The sequence below is a fragment of the Lampris incognitus genome, chromosome 1 (genome assembly GCF_029633865.1).
Source record: "Lampris incognitus isolate fLamInc1 chromosome 1, fLamInc1.hap2, whole genome shotgun sequence".
Taxonomy (NCBI): Eukaryota; Metazoa; Chordata; class Actinopteri; order Lampriformes; family Lampridae; genus Lampris; species Lampris incognitus.
Window position 1 is genome coordinate 99,126,905 of NC_079211.1, and position 27,889 is coordinate 99,154,793.

Here is a 27,889-nt window from a genome sequence, read left to right on the forward strand (position 1 = left end):
CTCTTCTTTTTTTTACCTTTTAAATCAGGAAATTGAGAGGCAAAGATAATGAATAAACTTTTGATGAGATTGGCCCTTTAATAGAGACCAGGCTAAGGGCTTGCCTGGGGAGAATCAAGCGGGTTGAAAAAAAAACTATCAGTAGGTTTGTTGACTGTGGCAAGAGCAAGGTGGTACTGAGTAAAGAGTGAGATGGAAAGGAAAATAAAGCAATTACCAGGACGGTGAAGGAGATGAGCAGAGCCGAGTGCAGACACCCAGGTTCCCTAACGCAAGTCAAAGATTGGAACAAACACTAAAGAGGAAAACTGACTACTAATAAACCTTTAGGATCGATCAAGTTAATGAACCAACATGGCTGAGGTGGTTCTGAGATGCGGAGGCATGGATAACCCCAGCGAATAAAACTAACTGAGACACAAAATCGATCACTGAGTTCCAGACACCCCACCCGTGCAGAGCTTTGAAAGAGAAGATCTGAAGATATAGCCTACAGGCTGTTAGTATGAGATTGGTTCAGAGTGTGTTTGTGTGCTGACGCAGGCAAAAATACATACTGATGGATAAGTGGAAGACGGCACTAGGAAGGAGACGGGCCACGGTGAGCAGGGGGACAGAGCGGTTACGTATGTTACACAGGTAAAGATGTTGCTCAGCTCCCCTTAGGGGCTTTCCACGGGCAACTCAGCAAGGCAAGGTCAGGTGTGATAGCAATGTGGTTGTAGGTTAAACACACACAAACACACATACACATGCATACGAACACACACACACACCGCAATACAATGATATCATGGAGACCCGCAGAGAAGACAGGAAAAAGACACACAGGCTGCAAAAACACTCTGACACAGACACAACTAAAATATCTCACATGCATGCATGCATTCACTTATTACACATCCTCAACACAGGGGGCCATACAAGACATGTCTGAAGAAAGTGAGTGAAATAAAAATAAAGTATGTGTGTTTGCATGAGAGAGAAAGAGAAAGAAAGTGAGAGAGAGAGAGAGAGAGAGAGAGAGAGAGAGAGAGAGAGAGAGAGAGAGAGAGAGAGAGAGAGAGAGAGAGAGAGAGAGAGAGAGCGAGAGAGAGAGGGCGAGAGGAGAACGAGATCTGACACAAACATCTTATCCATATGACTAACCACTTAACTTCCTTTAGAAGTTTCTCTAGATTTTCTGAGTCACAGAAAACAATTCCACACTCACAGATGTACACATTATTGCAATAAAACACCATTTTATGCACGGTGGCAGGAAAAATTCAACAATACTCCCACATTCAGGTGTTTTCCAGGACGCGCGAGGGAGCCAAGATTCTCACGCTGCATTTAGTCACAAAGGCCGGTTTAGGTTTTATACGGCGTTTCCCATCTTAATGCGACCGTGTCAACACGACAGCAACAAGAGTAAAATAAACACCGAACCTACACACAATCTGCTTGCTGGAGCAGCAAACTGCCTCCTCCGACAGCTTTGTTGTTCACCACATCTGAGCTGGAGTTCCTCTTGCTTTGTAGTCATCTTTGTGTTTTGTGAAGTTAGGGGAACCGTTAAATGCTATTGAACAAAAGGAGTTGCAAAGAGCTAAACTCTCACATAGAGGGACAAAAAAAAAAAAGCTGCTGACGAAAATGAGGATGACAAAAAAGGCCTTGCTTTCCTATGCATGGTGAGAAGTGCTCTGGCATTTTTGCCCCGTCCCATTCCACAACAACAGCGTGGACACAAAGGACAAACTTGAGGGCAAATCATTGTGAAAGTTAACGCTGGCGTTTTGTTGCACAAGTCTCCATGAGAGGGAGCGACAGAGCTGAAGGAGATCAGCAATACTATCGGTGACCGCTTGACTGAAAAGGAGGGCATCTCACAACGACCTGGTCAGGCAGGACCGGCCCGAGCTGCTGGATGAACCACAACCAGAAAAACAAGATAACTTTGCACTAGGTGCAGAAACTTCTGAATTTAGAGCTCTCCGTCGCTGTGCTCTCTCGGTAAAAACTCACAAAGAGCTATACATTTAGTTAATGCCAAGCGTGTGCTCGATTTTTACTTGGCACTTCGAAGTATACACCGTGTGAGCATTAAGTTTCCTAAATCAATGCGATAACCAAATTCTGAATTAGCCGCAACTGTGCACTTCGACACACCCTGCAATGCAGAATTACAGGTACAGAGAAAAATTGACACAACATTGTTTTGTGTTTCTGTGCGTTAATCGAGAATAGAAAAAAAATTACGCTTAAGGTAAAAATTACTTCATGCAACCTACAACACTATGGGCTGTATCTGATATAAACCCCCCCCCCAAAAAACTGCTTAGACCAAATGGACGGCAGACATGTTTTTGCTAGAAAGTAGTGTCCTGTTCATTTCACACAAAGTATTACGAGCTCAGGCTCGCACACTTTTTTTTTATATTATCTTAAAAACACTTAAAAAAAACTAATTTTTATATATCAGCCTCTTGTAAGCCTATGATTTGTAACATCTCTTGTTCCTATGTTCTTTTTTCATTTTCATTTCACTGCGTTGCCCGTCCTTTTTTTTCTTTAATGAATGCATTCTCTATATAACATGCTTTGCAAATCGCTGTTTCAAAGTCAAACAGCGTTTTTGAAAAGATCTATGAGTAGTTTAATGTCACTCATCATTCTTAGTTTCAGATTTCATAACTTAGATGCATACATATTACGTATCACCCATATGGTAATTTACATTAAACTGATACTTTCTTTCTTTCTTTCTTTTGTGGTAATGTTGAAAGAAAGAAAGCCATTTTATTTTGTCACTGTACAGTTGTTCGGTTACAATTAAATTTGTCTTCTGCATTTAACCCATCCTATTGTATAGGAGCATTGGGCAGCTGCAGCACCCGGGGACCAACTCCAGTTCTTCTTTCCACTGCCTTGCTCAGGGGCACAGACAGGAGTATTAACCCTAACATGCATGTCTTTTTGATGGTGGGAGAAAACCGGAGCACCTGCAGGAAACCCACACAGACACGGGGAGAACATGCAAACTCCACACAGAAAGGACCTGGGACGGCCTGGTGTTCGAACCCAGGACCTTCTTGCTCTGAGGGAACAGTGCTAACCACTGGGCCACCATGCTGCCAAGTGTCATGAGTACTTAGTGTTAGTATAGGTGGCATTGTACAGATCGGAGCAAGGCTGCAGTGTTGGTGCTACGCCATGTGAAAGACAGACCAAACATTGGGGAGACACAACGGAGAAGGCTCTGAAAGAATTTGAGTAAGCCAGCAAAAGCATGCGTGTCTGTGAGAGAAGTCTCCAGATATGAGAGCCATAAGTATCGATTTTTTTTTCTATGGCTGATATGAAACCTTATCTGGTTTAAACATAGGCTCTTACTGCCAATGCTGCAACATTAAAAGGTAACCCCGTACCGAGACTTGCATCAGTTCCACTGAAAAGGACCCACTGATCCAATGTAAACAACAAGAAGGCATAGGATTGGTGCATGCCTCCGTATGACGAATTATCGGGCCTGTCTGGCCCAAGTACTTAGCTGTATTTTATGTTCCGAGAATTTAGCAGGCACTTTTATGCAGTGTCTGTGATTAAGTGCAAAGAATTTAACATTCATGAGTACCAACTGGATTAGATAGTCACATAACAAAAAATAATGTTGAGATATTTAGCACGGAATCTTAAAAACTACAAACGTGTTTTGTTTGCAAATGATGTCAATTTATTTTTGTCCCGGGTAAAGATTTTGAGCAGTTTCTGGATACAGTGGAAATGGAATTGAAAACTTTAAAATGATGGTTTGATATTAACAAGCTGTCATTAAATTTAAATGAAATCAAATTTATAATATTTGGATATTAAAAAAAATCAACAATATAATCAACTATAAATCATGACGGATAATGTTGAAATAGAGAGAGTTTATGAAAATAAATTGTCGGGAGTTGTTATAGAACAAACTATGCTGGAAATCATATTGCACCATTCTGTTAATAGTTCCTTACGTTACCTACTGCGTGGAGGTTTGGGGAAACATACAAAACAATCACAAATCCAATTTGGAGGCTACAGAAGAGTATCGTAAACAGAGCTGATTATCGTGAACCAACCAACATAATATATATAAACTCGTGCTCTCAAAATTTGGAGATTTGGCCGACTTTAAAACTGCACAGCTATCCATCCATCCATCCGTTATCTGCACCTCTTATCCTGCTCTCAGGGTCGTGGGGATGCTGGAGACTATTCCAGCAGTCATTGGGCAGCAGGTGGGGAGACACCCTGGACAGGCTGCCAGGCCATCACAAGACACACACACACACACACACACACACACACACACACACACACACTCACACTCACACTCATACCTAGGGACAATTTAGTACAGTTAAAAAGTAAAAAAGAAGATGCTTCCTGACTGTATCCAGAAGCTGTTTCAAACGAGTGAGTCACTTTGAACTACGAGGGATTTGCACATTTACAAAAACAAAGTTTAAGACAAATGCAAAAGAAACATGTATATCAGCCATATAAGGTTAACTTGTGGAATAGCTTTGAGAGGGAAATAAAAATGTATAATACACTTACTAGATTAGAAAAATAATTAAAAATAAGACGATTAACAAATATAAAACAGAGGTATGAACACTAGAGATTATGACTTTTGTTTGGGACTTTTGGGTATATATAATATGCATATACACTACCGTTCAAAAGTTTGGGATCACCCAAACAATTTCGTGTTTTCCATGAAAAGTCACACTTATTCACCACCATATGTTGTGAAATGAATAGAAAATAGAGTCAAGACATTGACAAGGTTAGAAATAATGATTTGTATTTGAAATAAGATTTTTTTTACATCAAACTTTGCTTTCGTCAAAGAATCCTCCATTTGCAGCAATTACAGCATTGCAGACCTTTGGCATTCTAGCTGTTAATTTGTTGAGGTAATCTGGAGAAATTGCACCCCACGCTTCCAGAAGCAGCTCCCACAAGTTGGATTGGTTGGATGGGCACTTCTTTGAGCAGATTGAGTTTCTGGAGCATCACATTTGTGGGGTCAATTAAACGCTCAAAATGGCCAGAAAAAGAGAACTTTCATCTGAAACTCGACAGTCTATTCTTGTTCTTAGAAATGAAGGCTATTCCATGCGAGAAATTGCTAAGAAATTGAAGATTTCCTACACCGGTGTGTACCACTCCCTTCAGAGGACAGCACAAACAGGCTCTAACAGGTACTATTTAATGAAGATGCCAGTTGGGGACCTGTGAGGCGTCTGTTTCTCAAACTAGAGACTCTAATGTACTTATCTTCTTGCTCAGTTGTGCAACGCGGCCTCCCACTTCTTTTTCTACTCTGGTTAGAGCCTGTTTGTGCTGTCCTCTGAAGGGAGTAGTACACACCGGTGTAGGAAATCTTCAATTTCTTAGCAATTTCTCGCATGGAATAGCCTTCATTTCTAAGAACAAGAATAGACTGTCGAGTTTCAGATGAAAGTTCTCTTTTTCTGGCCATTTTGAGCATTTAATTGACCCCACAAATGTGATGCTCCAGAAACTCAATCTGCTCAAAGAAGTGCCCATCCAACCAATCCAACTTGTGGGAGCTGCTTCTGGAAGCGTGGGGTGCAATTTCTCCAGATTACCTCAACAAATTAACAGCTAGAATGCTAAAGGTCTGCAATGCTGTAATTGCTGCAAATGGAGGATTCTTTGACGAAAGCAAAGTTTGATGTAAAAAAAATCTTATTTCAAATACAAATCATTATTTCTAACCTTGTCAATGTCTTGACTCTATTTTCTATTCATTTCACAACATATGGTGGTGAATAAGTGTGACTTTTCATGGAAAACACAAAATTGTTTGGGTGATCCCAAACTTTTGAACGGTAGTGTATAAAATTACATAGATAAGAGATATAAATATGGTCTCTCTTGTTTTCCTTCTTTCCTTTCTTTTTCTGAGTATACATTTAAAGGGATCTGGGTGTAACTAAGGGGTCAACCGATCGACCTGGCCGATTTACCGGGTCCGATATTCAGCATTGTTCACGATTATCGGAATCGTTATTTGTCATCCGATTGCCGATCAAATGAATTCATTTAAAAAATGTGCTACACTGGCTCTGATGCAGCCGCCTCTCTCCGCCTGTAGTCACCCACCGCCCTGAGGACCCGAGCAATGCCCCGCCCACAGCACTATCTGATTGGTTATGCGTCACAGGCGATAGCCCACGAGCGCTTTCGCAGACTGGGGCAGCTCCGGCGAGCAAGTGGAGCCGTGTTTTCAATGTAAAACAGCAAATACTGCCGAAATTGCAATACACGTCACAATCGTCTACGCTGAAGTTGCAAAATCACCACAATCTCATGATCTGTCTTGTGATCCTGTGTGTTCTGTAAGGTGTCCTTGAGTGCTCTGAAAGTGCCCACAAATAAAATGTATTATTATTATTGTACTAATAAGACACGTTAGCCCCTAGCTAACGGGATCTGACCCTTTAGCCGAGCGGTTAGTGATGTCGCCTCGTGGTGCAATACACCCCGTATCGAATCCCGCACCGGGCAAGAAAATAACCGGTTACAGTAACATTACTAAACCCACATGGGTAGGCGTTTTTTACATGTTACTAGTGCAGTGCCGGTTCATCCAAACTTTACATACACTCGACACGCCAAAGAACACGGGTGTAATCCCCCTTCTGACCACAGTGTGGGTTGCAATGGGAGATTGGCGCTGTTTATGTTTCCGCTCGTTGATTCCAAAGGAAGTGAAGAAGCAGATTTTATTGTGACTAACTTGTCTTGAAGCATGCTCAATAATCCAGGTGAGGAAATCCCAGAATGTTAAATCAGTTCATCTGGACACAATGTTTATTGAGAGAAGCGTTTCATCACTCATCTAAGAGAGATCTTTGGTATCCCCAGACTTATAAACAGCACGGTTGCATGACAACCGAAATCAATGATCAATTGAATATGCAAGTTGCCATGACCATTAACTAGAGTTACACATGGCCATTACACATTACTGTGTGAGGATTGGCCAGGACTCTGCAGTGTACACCCATCTACAGGCCAGCGGGCACTCTTTCAAGGATTGTGCACATCCTTGATAGGGAGGAACGCTGGTTTGAACGGGGAGTCAAAGAGGCCATCTATGTGAAGAGGGAACAGCCATCCCCCCTGGGGCCGTCACAGTACATCTGTTGCAATCTTACAACGCTGTGACTGCAAACATTCCCAAATTCTCTCTGAATAGCACACATGGCCATTGAAACTCTAGTTAATGGTCATGGCAATTTGCATATGAAACTGATCATTGTTTTCGGTCATTATGCCACTATATAGTTTGTAAGGGTGGGGATACCTGGAGTCAGTTGAGACTGAAGCGGTCACTTAGATGAGTGAGTGATGAAACGTTTCTCCCAACAAACATAGTGTCCAGATGAACTGATTATACTTTCTGGGGTTATGACTAACTTCACTGAAAACTTTACTGCTTGCAGCTTTCTCGAGAACTGCAAACAATTTCATACTCAACGCTGCACTTCCTTGTGTCCTCAGCAATACACCCGCCAAGTGTGAAGCCGATCAGATGAACGGTTGTCGAGAAAATCCCGTCCATTATAATACGCGATCCTCCTGTATTGGAAAATAAAATGCTGCGTCCCATATTGAATCAAAAAGGGATGTGACGGAGTGGAGAAGTTGAATTTCAGTGGTGCGCTACAGACCGACAAGCTCTGCTTGCTTAGTGAGATTGCACATCAGTGTCATGCCATCATTGTTGCCATTAGGCATAACTCAGTGTTTGCCTTGTACAGTTAAAAATAGCATCCTAAGTTGCTTGCAGTTAATGATGGTTTCCATTTATTTGGGAGGGACACAATGTTATGTTTGTGATGTTTCTGTCTTGTTTGTGTCAAACCAATAAGTATTACAAATCCAAAGTATAATACAAATATTTTTGTTACACTTGGAATTGTAAGTGCTTCTGTTATTTTGTCTTACGATAAAGCACTGCAAACCGTGTGTATCTGTGTATTGGATTCCCAAAAAATCATTACATCATTAGGGGAAAGAATGTAGGACATGCAGCAGGGGGCACGGAGCTTGGGGGGGGGGGCGTCCCTTATTTCTCCACATATAAGGTGGTAACCCTAGGACCGACATACATATACTACATACATACATACATACATACAGAGACTCCTTTCATTTTAGTTAGATAGGTAGCCGATGGTCATAATAATGTAAGCTAATGTTGAGCCTCATAAAGCTAACTTGAATGTGATAGCGAACATCACCAAGTTCACCTGTTGACTCAAAATTTAGCCAGCTAGCTAACAAAAAAAAATTGATAAGCTACAATGGTATTTCTTGCTGCTGGGAACTCCCTGCACTTTTTGTTTTAAGATCATGAAAAATTCTCTTCTAATTACACATACGCTTAAAGGCATTTCAACAAAGATTTGTGTTGGAGTTTGTTATTCTAAATTTTGACACCAAGATTTTCATTTTTTACTGCAAATGTATATCGGTTCCAAATATCAGTTATCGGTCTCCTTGAATCGGTATTGGCATCGGCCCTGAAAAAAACACATCGGCCGACCCCTAGGTGTAATAAGCTAAGGCTTCAGCCTACACCTTTTCGGTCAGTATAAACTTGCCAATTTTGTCAACTCTTTTGTATGTTTGTCAATTCTTCAAAAGTAATGACTTATTATTTATTTACATGTGTATTTGAGTTGAATAAGTTGAAAATGACCGAAATAAGCTAAACTATAATGTTATCAGTGTAGTTTACTTCACTTTCTTTTAAATGTTAGGAAAACACTTCTTTACAGTGAGGCAAGAAGCATTTTTTTGTTAACGTGCTCCGTTATGCATTAATTTCTAAACTGAAAAAAAAATGACTGCCCTAATGCGCTATCACACAATATAAATGCATGCAGAGCACACGTGCATGTGCGGACAGGCAAAAATAAAATAAGCAAATAAATGAATAAAACCATACACAAACTCACACCACTGTTCCCTGACGGAGCAGAACAAGGTAAAACACACATTGTATGGGGTATAACGCCCTCTTCAGTCTGGCTGAAGACACCTCTATTCACGTCTGGAAGGCAAATGATGCGTGGTGATGCATGGTGGCCTGGTCCAACCCCCTAGGCTATTTAGCATCGTAACCAGCAGCATCCCTCAATTTGTCACACTGCACTTCACCGAGCTCTGCTGGCGAAGCGGGGAGAATGAGTGTTGTACCTCGTTCCTCTCCTTCAGGGAACAGTGGTTATATTCATAACCCTGCATTCCCTTTCAGTCAGTTCACTCACTACAACACATATTGTATGGGATGTATATGCATGCCCCACAGAGCAGGGACTAACCAACCCACTGGGTTCAAAGTAAAGTAGACCTAGCAGAGAGCACAGTGAGCCACTGAAGGGGCCACTACATCTAAGTGATAAAACCGCACAAAAGTGTGTGGCGAAGCCCAGCTAGCTGCTACGCAAATATCTCTGACAGACAACCCCTTAGACAAGGCCCAATACGAAGCTATTCCTCTGGTAGAGTGTGCCCGCACTCTCCTAGGTAAACTCAAGTCCTTGCTGTAAGCCAGAGAAATGGCGTCAACTATCCAATGAAAAAAAAAAAGCTGCTTTGACAGAGTCTTGCCCTTGACTGGATTGGCAAAGCAGACAAATAGCTGATCAAAATTATGAAAAGGCTGAGTAAGGTTAACATACATGCGTAAATCCCTCACAGAACACAACATATGTAACCTTCTGTGCTCCTCTGAGGCGACAGGAGGAGCGGACAGTGGCTTTAACTCAAAAGCCAATGAACTGTAGGACATAGGCATGACTTATTTATATGGAATATATGGAATTTATAGGAAAATATGCTGTATTAGGGTGTAGCATCACCTTAGTATTCCCTGGTGCAAAAACCAGGCATGCTGGATCTATTGAGAAAGCATGAAGATCCCCTACCTGTTTAGCCGACGCCAACGCTAAAAGGAAGACTGTCTTATATCAGAGAAACTTTATGTCAAAAGGTGGTTCACACAAAGCATCAAAAACCAAGTTAAGATCCCAGGGAGGAATGTTGGGCTGCACAACCGGTTTGAACCACCATATGCCTTTTACAAACAATATGGCCAGAGGGTGCACCCCCAGCAACACTCCACCAAAACCCACATGATTAGCCCATATTGCAGCTAAATAGACCTTAATGGTAGAAAAGGAACAGCCCTGCTCCAACAAGTCCTGAAGGAATGTCAGAACATCCACCATAGAACACAGAAACGGAATCAAACCCCTTCCCTGGCACTACTGCTAAAATACACTCCACTTATAAGCATACAGGCCCCTGTTAGATGAAGCCCTTGCACTCTGAACAGCAGGCTCGGCCCCTGGCCATTAAATCTAACCTCTCAACAGGTAAGCACGCAGAAGCCACAGCTCTGGTCGGTGATAAAGTATCTCTCCCCCCTGCCTGAGATAGAAGAGCCTTGCAAACTGGGAGACACCAAGGCTCCCCCACCATGAGGCTGACTATCTCCGCATACCACACTTTCGCTGGCCAACAGGGAGACACCTGAATCATGGATAAGCTCCACTGGAGGAACCCCCCTAGAGTGGGCAAAATCAACTCCACTGGTGGGAATGCATACAGTAGAGTCTGAGGCCATTGATGAGCCAGAGTATCTTTTCCCAGTGATGTACTGGGGTCTGTTGGAGAAAACGACAGATGGCAATGTGTGTTTTCTCTGGAGGTGAAGAGATCTACATTGGCCCTGCCAAACCGATCCCATAGCTGCGCCACCACCCTGGGTTGAAGTCTCCATTCCCTGACCAGAGTTTCTCCTCTGGATAGGAGGTCTGCACCTCGACTGAGGTGACCAGGGATGTGTCCTGCTCTGATCAACAAAAGTTGCACACTGCTCCATACCAGCAGAGCAGTAGAGAGTGAGACAGGTGAAGTAGGGAGTGAGAGTGAGTGCCTCCTTGTCTGTTTATGTATGGCACCACTGCCGTGTTTTCTGTTTTGAGCAGAACATGGTGACCCACCAGAAAAGACTGAAAGCGCTGTAGAGCTAGAAACACAGCTAGAAGCTTCAAGTAATTTATGTGGCAGCTGCATTCCACAGGCGACCACTCTTCCCTCATTGTTACTGTTCCGCAAATGGCCCCCCCAGCCCTTTAATGAGGCATCCGTGGTAACCACTTTGTGGTATAGGACTCTGCCTATAGGTACCCCATATAGCAGTAGGTGCGGTTCTTGCTCAGGTAACAAAGCCGCCAAACACTGCTCGGTTACCGTTACCCATCTGTGGAGATGACGCATGGGGTATGGGTGAAGAGATAATATCGACCGCTGCAGCACATGCATTAACAATAGGCCCAGCAAAACTACCGCTATCATAGATGCCATTATTCCCAACAGCTGTAGATATTTGCAAAGCTGCAGTTTTTGCCCCAATTGAAACTGTGCTATGCAATTGCAAAACGCCGCTATCCTGTACGGAGACAGGCAAGAGTGACATGTGAGCGAGAGTGTTTCCAGCCCAAGAAAGAACAATGGCAGACTTGGGGTTAGTGAACTCTTTTTCAGATCAATGGAAAAGCCCAAAATAGCACAGAGTGTGCTTGCGAGACAATATTTTGGGGGAACATGACTGATTTGGGTTTGACCCCTGAACAGAAAGAGGACGCGGCCTCTTGAATGGCCCAAGATGGGGGGCAGCGGCATCTCCAGTACATAATTCCCTCCCTCTCCTCCATAGCTAGGAGGAAGCTGGTTTTTTCTACCTCACCGTGGTGTCCTTCATGAGGCTAGGAGGTCCTTTGCACCAGGCAGAGTTGCGTGCAGCAAATTTTGCCAGCTGTTTTGAAGAGGGCAGCCCGGCCGCAGCGGCTGGGGCCGTTCTTCTCAGCAGGGGAGGCAACGAGGTTGACTTGAAAGCACCGGGTGGTGGCTTTTGTCCGACCTCCTTCCTGGGTAGTGCGTTCCATGGCGCCTCTGCCTGCAGCTTTCTGCATTCGAACTTGGCCTGAATGGACTCAAGTGACTGGCCAAACAGACCCTCCATCAAAATCCACTCATCCAGCTATGCTGCCCTGTCTGTCAGGCATGTCCGACAGCATCAACCACAGATGTCATTGTGCTACCACCATGCTCGCTAAGCCCCAGCCAAGTGCCAGCACCGTGCACCGTGACGTGCACAAAATGTAGTCGAACGCTGACCTGATTTCATCCAGCAGAAGGGACAGGGGGCTGCCTGTGGGTAGTTTCGATCCCAGCTCTGCCAGACACATAGCTTGTTAAGTCTGAAGGAGTGTAACAGAACTCAAAGCCCTGGAAGTATCAGCCTGCACCTTGTAAACTCTATCCAGCTGGGTGAGGGAGAAAAGAGTGTTTAGAAGGTAGGACCACCGGACCCGCAAGCTTGGTGTTGTGGGAGGGCGCGAGGTAGGAAGCCAAGGTTGGCTACATGGGAGGAGGATTTACAAAGCCTGCCTTATCAGTCCCATCCAGGTCCAGGAACTGCCCATATCCAGGCACAGCAGTGTGAGTAGACAGCGGCATGTCTCAGGTAGATGTCAATTCGATGAGGAAATCCGGAAATATGGGTAGGTAGTTTCTGGTTGTAGTCATCACTGAGGGGAGGGAAAACCCGCAAATTTTGTTTGTTTCTGCACCAGAGGTGGGGAAGGACAGTCCACCTCCAGCTTGCTAGCAGCCTGACGAAACAGAGCCAGAGAAGAGTTATCTGTAATGTCCTAGCTAACCCCTACAGCACCAGAGGTAGCCTGATCCAGGTGCAACCCCTCTTGCTCGTCTCCAGAAAGGCCGTAGTCCAGCTCCACAATATCCTCCTCCTCCTGTCCAAAAGGAGCCCGCCTGCAGCCATGAAATTTGCAGAGCATGCGGGCTCCATATCATCCATTTTTGCACCACTTGGTCGCTCCAGGAGAGCCCTGCTTCTCCGAATCAGATACAGGCTGTCCGGAAATTACCGAGAGGAGAGGATCCTCCTGCCGCACCACCGCTTGACCCAAACTCTGTTCGACTAGAGTCACAAGCTGTTCGAGAGTCGTCCGCCTGAGCTGGCTACACAGCACGCAAGCATCAGGCTGAGTTAGCATTAGTCTAGCATGGACGATTCCAAAATGGAGTGGGCAAGCACAATGGAGGTCCTTCTTGTGCAGAGAAAAACCACAGCCTTGAGGACAAGGATGAGGGAATAGTTTTCTTCTTTGAAGAAGAATTGGTTTGAGTATGCTCACTCATGTTTGCTAGCTGCAGCCATTAGCGAAGTTAAACTAGCGCAGCTCAACCACCAAGTTGAACAAACAAACAAAAACGATATGCAAAAACTTTCAAAGATAACATTCAGTGGAAAGCTGACTCACTAATATGAAGCTGTTGTGAAGACTAACCTAGTGGAACCCAGTTAGCTATCTCAAAAGTTTTGCTAAGTTTTCTACTATATTTTAAAGGTGTTCTTCACGAAGTGAAGCATGAAAGAACTGAGGGATGCTGCTAGTGAAGATGCTATATGGGGTGGGACCAAGACATCATGCGTCACCATGCATCATTTGCCTTTCAGACGTGAATAGAGGTGTCTTCAGCCAGACTCGAGGGAGTTATAACCCATACAATATATGTTGTACTGAGTTAACCGACTGAAAGGAAACACAAATACGCATCTTTTACATGATTGGTTTATGGCCCCATTTTCAGGTTTCTTAAATGTTCTCAATTCCTAGAAAGAGAAACACTTTGGTTTAGTAGTTCTCTCTCTCTCTCTAGCTGGGTGAGTGCATTTGGATATAAGAATTTCGTTGTACTGTGAAACTTGCACATGAAAAAACCTGACAGAATGCATGTTTTGTCAAACTGCAACTCAGCAGACAAACAAACAAACACCCCGTTTCACAGCTCAACAAAACAATGCCCTGAGCCTGCAGGCGACAACATGCAAGAGTAAACAGAGGAAGGAAAAGAGAGTGTATCATAGATCGGTCTATCTGTCTTTTTTGTGTATGCCTGTTTGACTGTCTTTAAGCCAACTAGGCTGTCCGTCTGTCTTTCTCATGTCTCCTGCCTGTTTCCTGTTCCTCTCTTGGTCGGCTTCAGTCGGTCTCTGGTTCAGTCGACTGGGCCCATGTGTTTAGAGCTTTAGTTGTGGTATGCAGCAAGAGCCAAATTAACGCTGCATGTTGCCATCTGAGAGACTCGAGCGTACCAAGTAACACAGAACAGATGGAAAGCATGGGTTTGGTTGTTGAACTATTTTCCACTGATGTTGCAAACTCCTTGCTGTCAGTGGAGTGAGAGAGAGAGAGAGAGCAAGAGTAAGAGAGAAGAAGAAGAGGCAAATGAGCAGTTGAAGGAGAAGACTGGATGGCTGCACATATAAAAATGCTTAAAAATTAATATGTGCATGTACACAAATGCACAAGTAACTGTAAAACTACAATTTTGTGGGCTTAATGGGCCATGACTTCATTCGGCCGGCTGGACAAGGTCTGTTCAATTATATTATATAGTTGTTTTGTGTTTAACTGAAAGCTCAAAATAAAGTATGGCTATAACAAAGATATATGTAACTGAAAGGAAGGAGGGACTCTGCATTTTGGTTAACCATTACCTGTTGCAATAGTTTTTCCACACACTAAAACACATGAAAATATGTGTAAGACTGCATTGAAAGTACACATGCACGCATGAACCACGCAGAAAGCAAACGTAAAAAAACAACCTAAATACACACATAGACAAAGAGCGATAAACCCAGAGGGGAACGCGATATATATGGCCAAATTTATGTGCATGCGCAGAATTTAGACCATGTGGAAAAGATTGAGTCTCGGAAAACTGGATCAAACGCATGAACACACACACACACACACACACACACACACACACACACACACACACACACACACACACACACACACACAGCATGCAGCTGAGATCAGAGGTGGTGTATTAAGATGTAACCAACAGGAGGTTCTGAGGAAACATATCCGCCATCAGGACAGCAGCAGTCTGTGGGAACTGACTCTGGAACACAACACTGACATTTTCCTGGCAATACACTGTGACAGAAAGAGAGAGAGAGAGAGAGAGAGAGAGAGAGAGAGAGAGAGAGAGAGAGAGAGAGAGACAACCAGACAGACAAACAGAGGACCTAGAAGTCCACAAACCCACTGATTAGGCCTACTGTACATCAGAAGACAAGGAGGGGTTTATAGAGCCCTGTAGAAATGTCAGCCTCGGATGAGATCAACTTCAGATTATGATCGAAGAAGGTCGGGCGACCACATACAAAATCAAGAATGAGCAAGTCAAGAGTTTCAAGAGAAGTAGAGCAGCACAAATCATCTAAAACTGCTCTGCTCCTGACACACAACAATCGGCGTCACGCACGTTTACGGTCTACTCAGAATGAAAGGTGTAGCCTGCGTAATCGAAGTCGTGGAAAGCAGCGCTTGCTCATCCTCGCTGGATGTCATTTCACCCTCAGCGAGAGACATATGACTGAAACTAAAGAGTGAGGCGAAACTGAGAATTCAGCTTCAGAGACTTCTCTGACAGTCATACCAATACAACGCGGTCTTTGTCTGACTCTGTTTGCAAACAAAATTCATATCGCCAACATTACAGAGCAACACTGTATTCACTATTCTATCTCCAAAAGGACACGCAACCCCATATCTGATGTCTTTTTTTTTTATTGTTGCCAGTTAAACGCTGATAAAGTAAAACCTCAAAATGTCAGGGGCTTTTTTTTCTCCCAAAAAACAACCGAATACCAAAACACCGGTATAAAAATCACAGACGACATCCATAATATGATGCAGTGTGATTAATTGTGCTGCAGATTTATGGCACTTTCTTTTACTCTAAATACACAACAGCTTGGAACAAATTCAATCAGGGCAACTTATCGCATTAAGCGCAAACATTTTTGATTTCAGGTTAAAGTAACGCCATAAAATGCATTTTTCCCAGGTAAAATGCCATTATAAACGTTGAACAAACTTTATTTTACAACTTTTTCTTGGAGTTGGATGTTGTTTTCTCCTGTTATTTAAGAATTCCTCTTCCATTAGTGCCACCGTATGTGAAAGCACTTGTGCTCTGAAACTAGCAACAAAAGAAAACTTATCAGTTTTGGTTGAAATCCAATATATAACTATTGCATTGTAGCCATTTTTCATTGGCTGAAATGCCCCTTATTTCATAGAAGCCACTGACTCCTACAAGTCATCTGTTTTGTGAAATAAATATTGAATCAAAGCAAGCAAGTGTAAACTTAAAACTGTACTACCCCCCCTTTTTTTCCCCCCATCCATCTATCCATTATTCAAGCCGCTTACCCCAATCGGGGTCGCCGGATGCTGGAGCCTATCCCAGCAGTCATTGGGTGGGAGGCGGGGAGACACCCTGGACAGGCTGCCAGTCCATCACAGGGCCGACACATTCACACCTAGGGACAATTTAGTATGGCCGAATCACCTGATCTACAAGTAGGGGGTTTTTTTTCCTTCCTTTTTTCCATCCATCCATCCATTATCCAAACCGCTTATCCTGCTCTCAGGGTCGCGGGATGCTGGAGCCTATCCCAGCTGTCATTGGGTGGCAGGTGGGGAGACACCCTGGACAGGCCACCAGGCCATCCTTTTTTCTTTTTGAATATTTTTTAATTTACGTTTATCAGGTGCAGTTATACAGTACAGTCGCATGTTCAAATACGCAGCACATACATAGATGTCGTAAGAAGCAGTCCATGGATTTCGGTATCCTCTCAATGTCCATATATACAGTTCTCAAAAAAGAAAAAGGAAACAGGAATGAGTAGTGACATTTGTCCATGAACACAGATAACAGGTAAATATACATTATATATGAAAAAAAGACATATTGTTCACATTCAAATGAGGAGAAAAGAGAATGATTTATGAACTATTCATTTAATTTATGAACTGAAAACATATCGGTATGCTCCTTGGAGGGGGGGGGACTGACTGCCATGGCGGCACATTGAACAAAAAAAGAGATGGCGTGACACGGCGGCTTTGAGGGAGGAAATGCACGTTTGCCCTTTCTTTTGGAAGGAAGTGCACGTTATGATCAAACCCCTTCCAAACTGCTCCATGGTGGACACGTAATACGGGAGCATCAAGAGAGAAGACAGCCACTTTATTTCGTCATTGTAGCTTACAATAAGATGTGTTCTCTGCATGTAACCCATCCTTTTGTATAGGAGCCGTGGGCGGCTGCAGCACCCGGGGACCAACTCCAGTTCTTCTTTCCACTGCCTTGCTCAGGGGCACAGACAGGAGTATTAACCCTAACATGCATGTCTTTTTGATGGTGGGAGGAAACCAAAGCACCCGCAGGGAAACCCACGCAGACACGGGGAGAACATGCAAACTCCACACAGGAAGGACCTGGGACGGCCTGGGGTTCGAACCCAGGACCATTTTGCTGTGAGGCAACAGTGCTAACCACTGGGCCACTCTGCTGAGATCATATTACATAGGGGACACATATGAAGTCCAGCGCTGACTAAACTACTAAACTTTGTTGCACGCCACCTCTTTTTCACCTTATTTTCTAACAAGTGCCCATGTTTAGTCTGTTTCTACTCACTCATATTCATAAAAAGTATAAAAAGGGATGTGTATAAGGACGACTGATGGCGGTGTGCGTTAGACTGAAAGTGTTTCCTGCTCAAAAAATTGTTCACTACCTCTTTAAATATTGCAATTCTGGTATATATATATATGTTGACGAGGACAAAGTTTAAAAAGGTTACAAACTATTACAAGTGATCTGCCGACTATCATAACACTGTTTGCTGATCAAAGCGGAAGCAAAATGTTATGCCGTCTGTGCACAAATTAAAAAATTAGTGGAAGCTGACAAGAAAAAGAAAAAAAAACATGGTCTGTTGCAGATTCTTTTTCCTGACTGGTCCGATGGTAGTCTCACCTCAAACTAACTGTGCAGAGTTCATATAACAGAGGCCAAAGACCGCGTCTCTAAGGAAGAACAGGCTGGAACAATTGTGCAGTGTTCAGGGTTCGATTCGATGCAATAAACAAAAGTGGGACCCTGCAGGATCATGAGCTTTTTCATTTGGATCACTGTCTGCAAAAGTTTGAGAAAGCCTGGTCCAAATTCATTCGCATCTCTAACACAAAGGGAACTTAATTTTAACAATTTTAACTTGAAAAAACAAACCAAAAAACAAATACCACAGCCGATGAGCTCGTGCTTGTGCAGCCTTCGTTGAAGAAGCCTCACACAAATACACACACACACTATCAGCCTTCATGCAGCTTCCTCTTGCTGCGAAATGACTCCATCAATGTTTCTAGTGTCGCGTAGACACAAAACCAAGCACATATACATGGATCTCTTTATATGCAGTTAGGAAGGCTGCACACACACAGATTATTATTGGTTGATTCAGTAAATTATTCTGTCCCTGCCACAGATGTGTGAAACTCCACACTCCAAGAGCACAAAAAAGAAATAGTCCAACCATAAAAATGCCGCAAAGTCACCAAAAAAAGAAGTTTCTGCAAATTGAAATTGATATTTTCTGTGGGGTGTGAACAGACTGTATGAGACCAGCTGAGATCTCCTAGTCTTCACTGCAATCCATGGGTCTCTGTGCATGTGTGCGTATGTGTGTGTATGTTTAAATGTGTGCATACTACTCCACAGATCTCATTCCTTTTAAGGCTATTCTCAGGGCCTTTACTCTCAGCCCAGCCAAGATTCCACACACACACACACACGCACACGCACACACACACACACACAAACCACAGGGAGAGGGAAAGCTGCAATGCAGTTTCCTAGCTAAAACATAATTTCAATCCACTGGGCTAGAAGCAACCTCAACCCGTCCCCACTACACACACACATGCACGTGAACACACACAAACGCACACAAAAACATGGGCACGCGCGCACACACACACTGGGGCAGCTTTGGCTCTATCATCAACCGAATTACCTCACACACATGGTTAGAGCTGCAGCTGGCTGAAGAGAGGAGGGCAGCTAAATATAAAACACTACAAGTGAACGCACCAACGCATACACACTTGCACACAGCCTGATGAGACGAACTTCTGCTTTAAGTGACCTTAAAAGATGGTGGCGGCAAACACGACGTTTAGCCTCGCCGCTGTGATTACCAGTTTGGGCATCTGGGGGTGGGGGGTGGGGGGGGGGCTGGGTGTGTGAACACGTGCAGCCTTGCAGCTGGCCCCATCAAGACGTTTTACAGAGTTGTGCATGATGGGTGTCATGTGGAGAGCCAAGCAACAGCATACGAGCCAAAAGACATCCTGTTGTGTTGTGATGTGCTGTCAAAACAAGTCGAGATAATAATAGTCTAATAACCCTCCAGGGAGGAAAACTAAAAAAAAAAATGCACCCTGGTCAATTGCAAACATATATCCTTGCATGAAAAGAAAAGAAAAAAACAGGAAAAAACAAAGAAACAGTAAAGCGCAGCATCGCCAAATGCACGTGAGGCTGGTATTTTCTAATTATCTAACTGCCGTGCTTATGACCTCTAGAGTAAAGAATAAATGTCAGCTATTGCTGAGGTAGACTCCAACTAAACAGGAAACCACGTAGGAGGCACATCAAGCTCCCTCACCCCTGGGTAGAGGAGAACTGCATTACTTCCTGCAGATTCACAGAACTAATTAAGCTCTGAATTGCCACTAGGGTCAAACACTCTGGATTGGGGTAACGTGAGAAAACCTATAACGGCGAGCTTTTGACGTCACTGGGCGAAATTTCAAGAGATTGGATCTAGGTGACAGTGCAAATTGCCTCTGTATTTCCTTTGACATTTTCTAGTCAAGTTAATGAGCCAAACGTCCTCTCATCACAGAAATCGAGCAGTCGGGACAATAATAAAGCGATGGCTTTTAGGCTAAAAAAAAAATTTTTTTTTAAAAATGACAGCGCTGTGCAAGAAGCCAAGAAATGGTGTTGCGACGAGCTTTTTATGAGTCTAAGCGGTGGCTAGATGGGTTATATTGCCATTGCGTCGCTCCTCCAGCGCCGTAAATGCCGAGGCCTGCTCGACATCAAGGCGCACGCTGAGGCCGCCGCTGAAAAACAAATCAATCACTCAGCCAGAGGATGCGATGAGAGCGCCTGATGAAATTTGCTATTTTCTGAGACCGAGTTAAATGTCACCACGACTTCGCCCTTGCTCAGCCAGTCATGTGGCCGACTGTATACTGAAATAAGCTGTTTAGATGCAGCGAAATCATCTGCTGTAAAAACGCAGCAGCGGAGCGAGACCTGAGATGGTTTAAAGAGGGAGGGGGGAAGCCCCTGTGACTCAAACAGCTGGAAACAGGAAATGATTGTGTGTGTGTGTGCGTGTGTTTTGTGTGTGGGTGTGCGCGCGCACACATTTATGTGTGTTTTTGTGAGTTACTTAATGAGCCTGTATTTGTGACAGAACTGAACAAATTGTCACCAGCAGACCAAACAAGGGTTTTGTGGGTTTGTTTTTTTTTCTTCATTTTGTTGAAAAAGAAAAGCGGCTCAACAAAACGATGCGTCTTTCACCGATACTGGAGAAAAACTGAGGAACTGTGGCTTGTGAAATGTTGCCATGCTCAAAAAAACATGCAAATTCGTATCCCAGACATTTACGAAATAGACTACCGTTTGTGTATCAAACTAAGCCTGTGGTCCGTGCCGACATTAAGCAGATGACTATAGTAAACACAGACAAAGCTGAGTGATAGATAAACTAAACCGAAAAGAATCATCTATGATTTCATGTCACTCATGGATAAAAATAGCCAGAATAGTTATTGCACGATTTAATTATTCATTGAACGCTGAATCGATGGGTAGACAAGCTAGCTGCATCTTTTCCTCTTGTCTCGTCTCAGCTGACAAATGTACCGCTGAACCTTTTCAAGAGTCACTTCCTTTGTTCACAGACTGATTTGGAACAAGCATCCAGAGACCTGTAGTTTACAGTATATTCAATTATCTTTTGTGATTAAAAAGACTGTCCAAAACAACTAAAGGACAGGTAGCCCTGGACAAAAAATAAAATAACCAAAAAAAAAGGGCTGTGTAAAGGCACGGCCCAGTATGTTGACGGTGTGAGTGACATTTAAATAAGCTACGTGAACAGGATTGAACAAGCAGTGTATTCACTAAGTGCTTGTATGTATGCATGCACTGTGCACTGTATATATGCATAAGTGTGTGTATGAGCGTGTGTTATTTTACCTTTGGAGGATCATAAAGTTCCAGCTGGTACCTTTCCCCTCCCCCTCCTCCTACTTCTCCCTGTGTGTCCCTGGTCCTCCTGACCAGCAGGCGGCAGCGTTGCCAGTGAGGCTGAGTGTCTGAAATAGTGTCGTCCACCAGCAGGTACCTCAGTTGGCCCTCTTTACAGCAGCTGCTTCCCTCTGACCTCCTCTGCCTCATGCTGCCACCACGTAACCTGCGGAAACGATCCAGGAGTTGAGAGGCTACTCTAGACGACGAAGATGACGATGAGGTTGGGGGCGTCGCTTCAGGGCTTAGGCAAGAGGAAGTGAGGGAGGACGATGGCAATGACGTGGCTGTCACTTCCTCTGTCATCGGGGAAATGCCAACCACTCTATCGCCAATGTTGGGTGGATTATTGTTAGGGTTCAACGGGCTGGCGTTGTTGGGAAACAGGTCCTGGGAGGAGGGGGGACCGGGAGAGGGCCGTCTCATTAAGAGCCGCCGGACACTCTGACGAATCTGGCTGACAGAGAAGTGCGTGACATCATTGCATGTGTTGGATGCCGTGGTGTCGGGGGAGTACCGTTCAGACACCTGGCGGTGCTCAGTGCCAGAGACGTCCTCATTGCTATGGCTGCAAACCAACAGCGACCCACTACCAGCATTGCGGGATGACCCCCGGAGCAACACCGGGTTTCCTGATAAGGGGTTTCCTGAAGAACACCGCAGGGGCTGTTCCTGCTCCCGGCTTACCGCCACCGGCTCCGCCTTCGGGGAGAGGACGGCAAAAAGTGCGGCTCCAGCGCTCGATCGCCCCGCCTCCCGGTAGTCCAGCGCCCCGGAGAAAGAGGTGAACCGCAGCCGACCAATCATGCCCGGCTGGGAAGGAGGAGGTGGAAGGGGAGGGGCCCCAGGGGCGGAGGGGGAACCGCTCTCAGTTGTGGAGGGACATGTGTTCTGGCCAAGGGGAGCTCCATCTTTGTCGACCTCACAGCAGAAGTGCTGCTGGAAGAGATCAGTGAACTGCTTGGAGAAGGTTTCCGGCGGGAGGATGTCGTGTTGTGGTCGCTCTCTGGCGAAGCTCCGGTAGTGTCCAGCCAGCTCCCGGGCTGTGGCAATGGCATGCAGCTCGCAGAATTCCCTCCAGCCTCTTGGGGGCGCTGCCACACTTGGGCCTCCTCCTCCTCCTCCTCCTGCTGTGGTGGTGGTGGTGGTGTTGGCTGGATGGATAGTGTTACCATTCATTGCAGTAACCAGGCCGGCTGAGAATCACTGCCATGTGAGAGAGAAACAAGGTAGAAGAAAGAAAGAAATGGAGTGACAGAGGAGGAGTAGACAAATAGAGAAATACAAATCCAGAGAGATAGAGATAAAGCAGAGAGTCACAGGAAGGGGTGGAGCAACGGAAATGTTGGAGAGGGGGGTAAAGATGGTATAGGGGAGAAGAGGATGAGGGTGGGAAGGAGAAAGAGTAGAAAAGAATGGGATTGGGCACAAATGGAGAGAGAAACAAAAAGATTATTAGAGGCAAATTAAGATGATTTTAAGTGCTGCGGAAAGTTAAAGATGGAACTGGCAATCCATCATTTCTTTTCTTTGGACAATATAAACGTTGGAAACTGTTCAAACATTACGGAGGACCTGCCAAAATACCCATTTTATCTGCAATCGATCTCAGTCAGACCAAATATGATTACATGGAATTGAGAAGTATCTCTGGCAATCAACCAGCCTCGAATTACATCAACAGGAGACGAGGACAGTCACGGTTCAGCAAATAAAACAATGAGTTATTTTTCAGTTTGGAAAAATGACATAAATCAGACAAAGTGCCATGAAAATAAAAATGGGAATATATTCAAGTGAAAATCCTGGGACTCTACAAACATGTCCATCCACAAAGGAGATGGATAAAGTGGAAAAGATGGAAGGAGAGATGGAGGGAGGCAATAAAAGCTGCTTGAATCGCTTCCAAATAAAGCTGATACGGATAACAGAGAGGCGTGCAGCAAAGATGAATGAAAATGGTAAAAAGGGAGTCAGTCAGGCAGACACTGAATGAGGCCCCAATGGAGGAAGTATGGTAAGAACATTTCTCAATTGACCACACTACCTTCTTGTCCATGTGTGTGAGTGTGTGTGTGTGTACATGTGACCTGACTATGCCTTCTTATTACTCAAGATGAAGCCTTCATTATGACAGGTTCATAGAGGGGATTATTACCTCTATGTCCTCCCACTATTCCCTGTTTTCCTTGTATTTTTTTCCCCTCTCTCTCTCTGTCCTTTTCTCAGAGGCCACGCTCGATTTCCAGTAGAAGTGATTCAAAAGATTACCCTGCATATTGCATCAGTGGCAAGATGACAACATAGAGCTCTGAGGCGTGACCATATCATTGTAAAAATGTCCAATCTGCAAATTCACAACGGATAACTTGCATGGAAGCCCTATTACTCATCAATGCACTGGTGGCCATTCTTTGCTAAAAAAAAATCCGGATGATCGTCATTTTATGATACGTTTCTTTTGCCCCTTTCATCACAGCAATGAATAGGTGTCTTGAAATGTTGGCCACCCAGCGCCACAGAAGTGAGGGGAAAGAAACAAGGATGCATTCCCAAACTATTCAACCAGGGCGTTACTCTGTCCTCCTCCTTTTCATCCCTTGCCCTGCAGTTCTTTCATGTGCACACACACAGTAATCACCTCAAGTGCACTCAACCCATAGTTATACAAGATTAGCGGAAGGAAGGAGTCACTTTCAAAGAACCAGAGCAGGCTTGAGCTGTTACAAGACCCAAGTTTATGGGCTTATGCAGACAGTCAGGGGATAATATAAGTACATTACAGGCCCCCAATACATGGGTTTAGACATTTTTTTTAACCGCAACAGAAAGAATAACATCAACACTGACATATCCCATAACATAATCTTGGCTTTCCTGTAGTATGTTATACTGAAATGTATTTATGGAAAGGTAAATCAAGTAGTCTGGGAAAAGAGATTTTGTTTTTGCATTCGTTAGCGACAGAAAATTGAGTAGCCACAACAGCCAAACGGATGCATTTGTCTAAATGGTAAATGGACTGCATTTATATAGTGCTCTTCTAGTCTACCGACCCCTCAAAGCACTTTACAGTGCAGTGCATGCCTCACATTCACTCGTCCACACACACGTTCATACACTGATGGCGGAATGAATTGGTTGCATGAAACAATAATAATCAATGATTGGAATAAATTCAAAGTTGGCACTGGAAATATCATAATATGAGACACCGCCTGGTTGGAGGTATTTCTTCAAAGGACACCGGAGAAATCTAATGAGGTTTCTGTGGACAACACCTCTCATAACCACGTACACCACTGCAAACATGGCTCGCGTCTTCCTTAGCGGCAACATAAAGCGGCATTCAGACTGTGTCCTGCTTCTGTAATGTGACGTAATTCCAGGTAAAACAGGAAATCAGGGCAGGACAAAACTTAAAGAGAGGGATGTGATTGGATCCTTCTGGATGGAGCTAAACATTCTGTCATATTATTGGTTTGAACGCTTCTCGCCAGCCCACTCGCACTTGGCGATACCGCCACAAAAACCATGGCTGTTTTAGAGGACGTTAAAGTGGCTGTAGACAACTTTTCAACCCCCCCCCCCCCCCCCCGGTTTTTCCAAGTGTTTTTATTGTTTGACCTGCTGTCATAAATACAACTGGATCACTTTCCATTTATTATCAGCCTGGCTACTGTCCAAAGCAAGAAACAACTGTAAGAATCCCAATTTGAACTAGAAACCCTGATCTCAGTGCTATGATAAAGGCAGAGTAAAACATCCAGTAGTATTCATAAGTAGGCAGGTTGTGTTATTTACTGATCCAGTAGAAGAATGCCAACTGAAAGTCGGTTTGGAACCCTCGCAAGTCCCCGGTGTTGTATCGAACTCTGTTTGCCCGTCGAGATCTGTTTCCCCCTAACTGGAGTTCGATACAACACCAGGACACTTGATTAACCTTAACCTAACCTCAGCCTAACCCAAATCTTAACCTAACCTCAACCTAACCCAAATCTTAACCTAACCTCAACCGAACGCTTACCTTAACCTAACTGTAACTGATTGCTAACCTCTTTCCATGTGAACGCTTTCCTCCGGCTGGGGGGAAATAGATTTCAATGGGGAAACAGAGTTCCATACAACACTGGAGCTCTCTCCATCGAGCGAATGCCTGCCTGAGGTTCACTCTTGTTTCACCTCTGTTTCTATCACTCCCTCTTCGCCTTCTTTGCCTCCTCTGTCAACGGGGTTCTTTTTCTCTTGGCGGGTAGAGTTTCCACTGTCACTTTAGTTGTTCCACAGTCCGCCATTTCCACTACTGGGGATAGCTACCAGGGAAAACAAAAGCGCTATCCTCTTCCTATTTTGGTTGCGCAATGGTTGACACACTTCCTTTGTGCAATAAATCAAGCCTTCACTTTCCCGTGAGATCGTACCCAGCGGCAGACAGAATTGCCATGGTGAAAGCGAGGCTTACAGGGAACCAATCTAAACGCCCATGGTGTCATTATCCTACAGCCATTTCACTGTGCAATCAACATCTACTACATAAGTTGATAAGTTAAAGCAAAAAAAAAAAACTTGTCTAATGCCGCTTTAAGGTGATTATATTTTGATGTAAAATAAGTAAAAGAAAAGTTTTTGGAGATTTTTTTTTGGCATAAGCTGTTGAATAGGTTAAATAATATGACTTGGGAAATGGGCTAACAAGGTAAAACAAGTCTATTTTCCTCCCAGGTGGTCTATAAACAAGCATATCAAACAACACAGTGCAATACTTTCATAATAATAGCCCGTCTGCAGTCCGAGTGTAGCCTTAATGCCATTCAGAGGTTAGCGTGTGATACGTAACATTTTCCTCCCCATGCAGCAGAAAAGGGTCTATTCTAAGAAACATAAGTGTGTGTGTGTGTGTGTGTGTGTGTGTGTGTGTGTGTGTGTGTGTGCAGAGGGGGGGGGGGCTTACAGACTGTGGTCCAACAGATCACAAAAAAACTATGGGGGGGGAGGGGGGAGCGTTATGTGGTTAGGCCAAACATGCAGCGACATCTCTGCCAAAATCTCTCTCTTTCTCCCTCTCCATCCTAAACATGAGTACATCCAAATTAAAAGAAAATTTAAAAAAAAACAGAAAACAAAACACAGCTTAGTGAATCTTACCCCTGTGTCGAACGGCTAACCAATGTACAAGCAGTTTTTTTATTCATAACCATAAGACATACCATGCATGCGCACGTCAGTGAGGCGGCGAAAACTTGGCATCATGAAACATTGCGTCACTAAAGTTCCTGGATGTGCCGAGCCGCCACAACTAATACCCTTCCTGTAAGTTTTCTGAGCGTGCTCAGAACATGCCCCCTTGTGCCCCTGCAGCTGGCCCCCACAACCCTGTTTCTATCTGCTTGGCCAGCCCAGCCATGACTCAGCACTGACTGACGGAGCGACTACACACACACACGCACACAAACACACACACACACACACACACACACACACACATACACACACTTCCTCTTCATATACACACACAAACACACGTGCGCACTCGCACGCACACACAAACACCCACACTTCCTCTTCGTATCCCTCTGGGGGGCTTGGCTGTCTCTGTTCCCATGATTTCCCCTCTCTCCGTCTGGTAACATCGGGATCCCCAGATGTCTCTGAATTCTCTCTTCTTCTTCATTCACCTCAACTGAGTCAGTAAGAAGCAAGGGGGGGAGTAAAAAGAAGCCCAAATCCTGACACACATATTTCTACCTCCTCTACTTATTCCTTCACTGTCTTGCCATTCCTCATTCCTCGGTATATTTATCGATTCCTTTTTTTTTTTTCTCCATAATATCTTTGCATTTCGGGGCATTTCGGCTTGGCAGGGGACATGTATGGATGAGAGGCTGGGAGGAAGTTGAACAGAGGTCAAAAGCTTGATCAGACTTCGCAATGTTGCGGGTACGAGGAAAAGCTGTATGCCGAACAACATAGCAACAGCTTGTCTGTGTTCCCTCCTTTCCTGCTGACCTCTCTCATTCTGCCTTCACCTCCTCTTCCTCAAGGGCTCCATTCTTCGCTGTGACTCAACCTGACTGCTATCTTTGTCTGTCCCCCTGTGCTTTCCACCACTTGGCTCAGCCTCCCCGCCTCATGAGGCATCAGCACCACAGGAAACTTTGAGGAGCTAATACCCGCAAGTCTTTTGGGTTTGCTGTTTGGGGAGCTGAGGAAACCCAGCTGATGGCGACGGCGGGTGCCAGCGTCACGGCCCGGCGACGTGGTCTGGCGCTGGCTTTCGCTTCGGGTCGCTCTGAAGTGACTGATCAGCTTCCCACATAGCGCTGCAAAACCAGTGATGCTGCAACCACTTACACTGAAGCTGCTGCGGAGACATTTTCACTGATCACTTACACCAGCCTCAAGTGGAGTTTCAGGCCTCCATATGACCGATCTTATCAAACGAGATCATCAGCAAGACGATTAGATATCGCCAAGTCACGACGCTATATGTCTTTCTCCAGACAAGTTACAG

General features: G+C 44.4%; 1 protein-coding gene across 1 annotated transcript in view; it reads right to left on the minus strand.

Moving 5' to 3' along the window:
- Window positions 1–27,889, minus strand: part of sh2b3 (SH2B adaptor protein 3) — a 99,962-nt gene that overhangs the window by 56,474 nt on the left and 15,599 nt on the right. Inside the window, exon 2 of the mRNA XM_056292549.1 lies at window positions 21,328–22,584. Coding sequence (XP_056148524.1) covers window positions 21,328–22,557 — 1,230 coding nt within the window. The 5' untranslated portion in view covers window positions 22,558–22,584. The remainder of the gene's footprint in view (window positions 1–21,327; window positions 22,585–27,889) is intronic.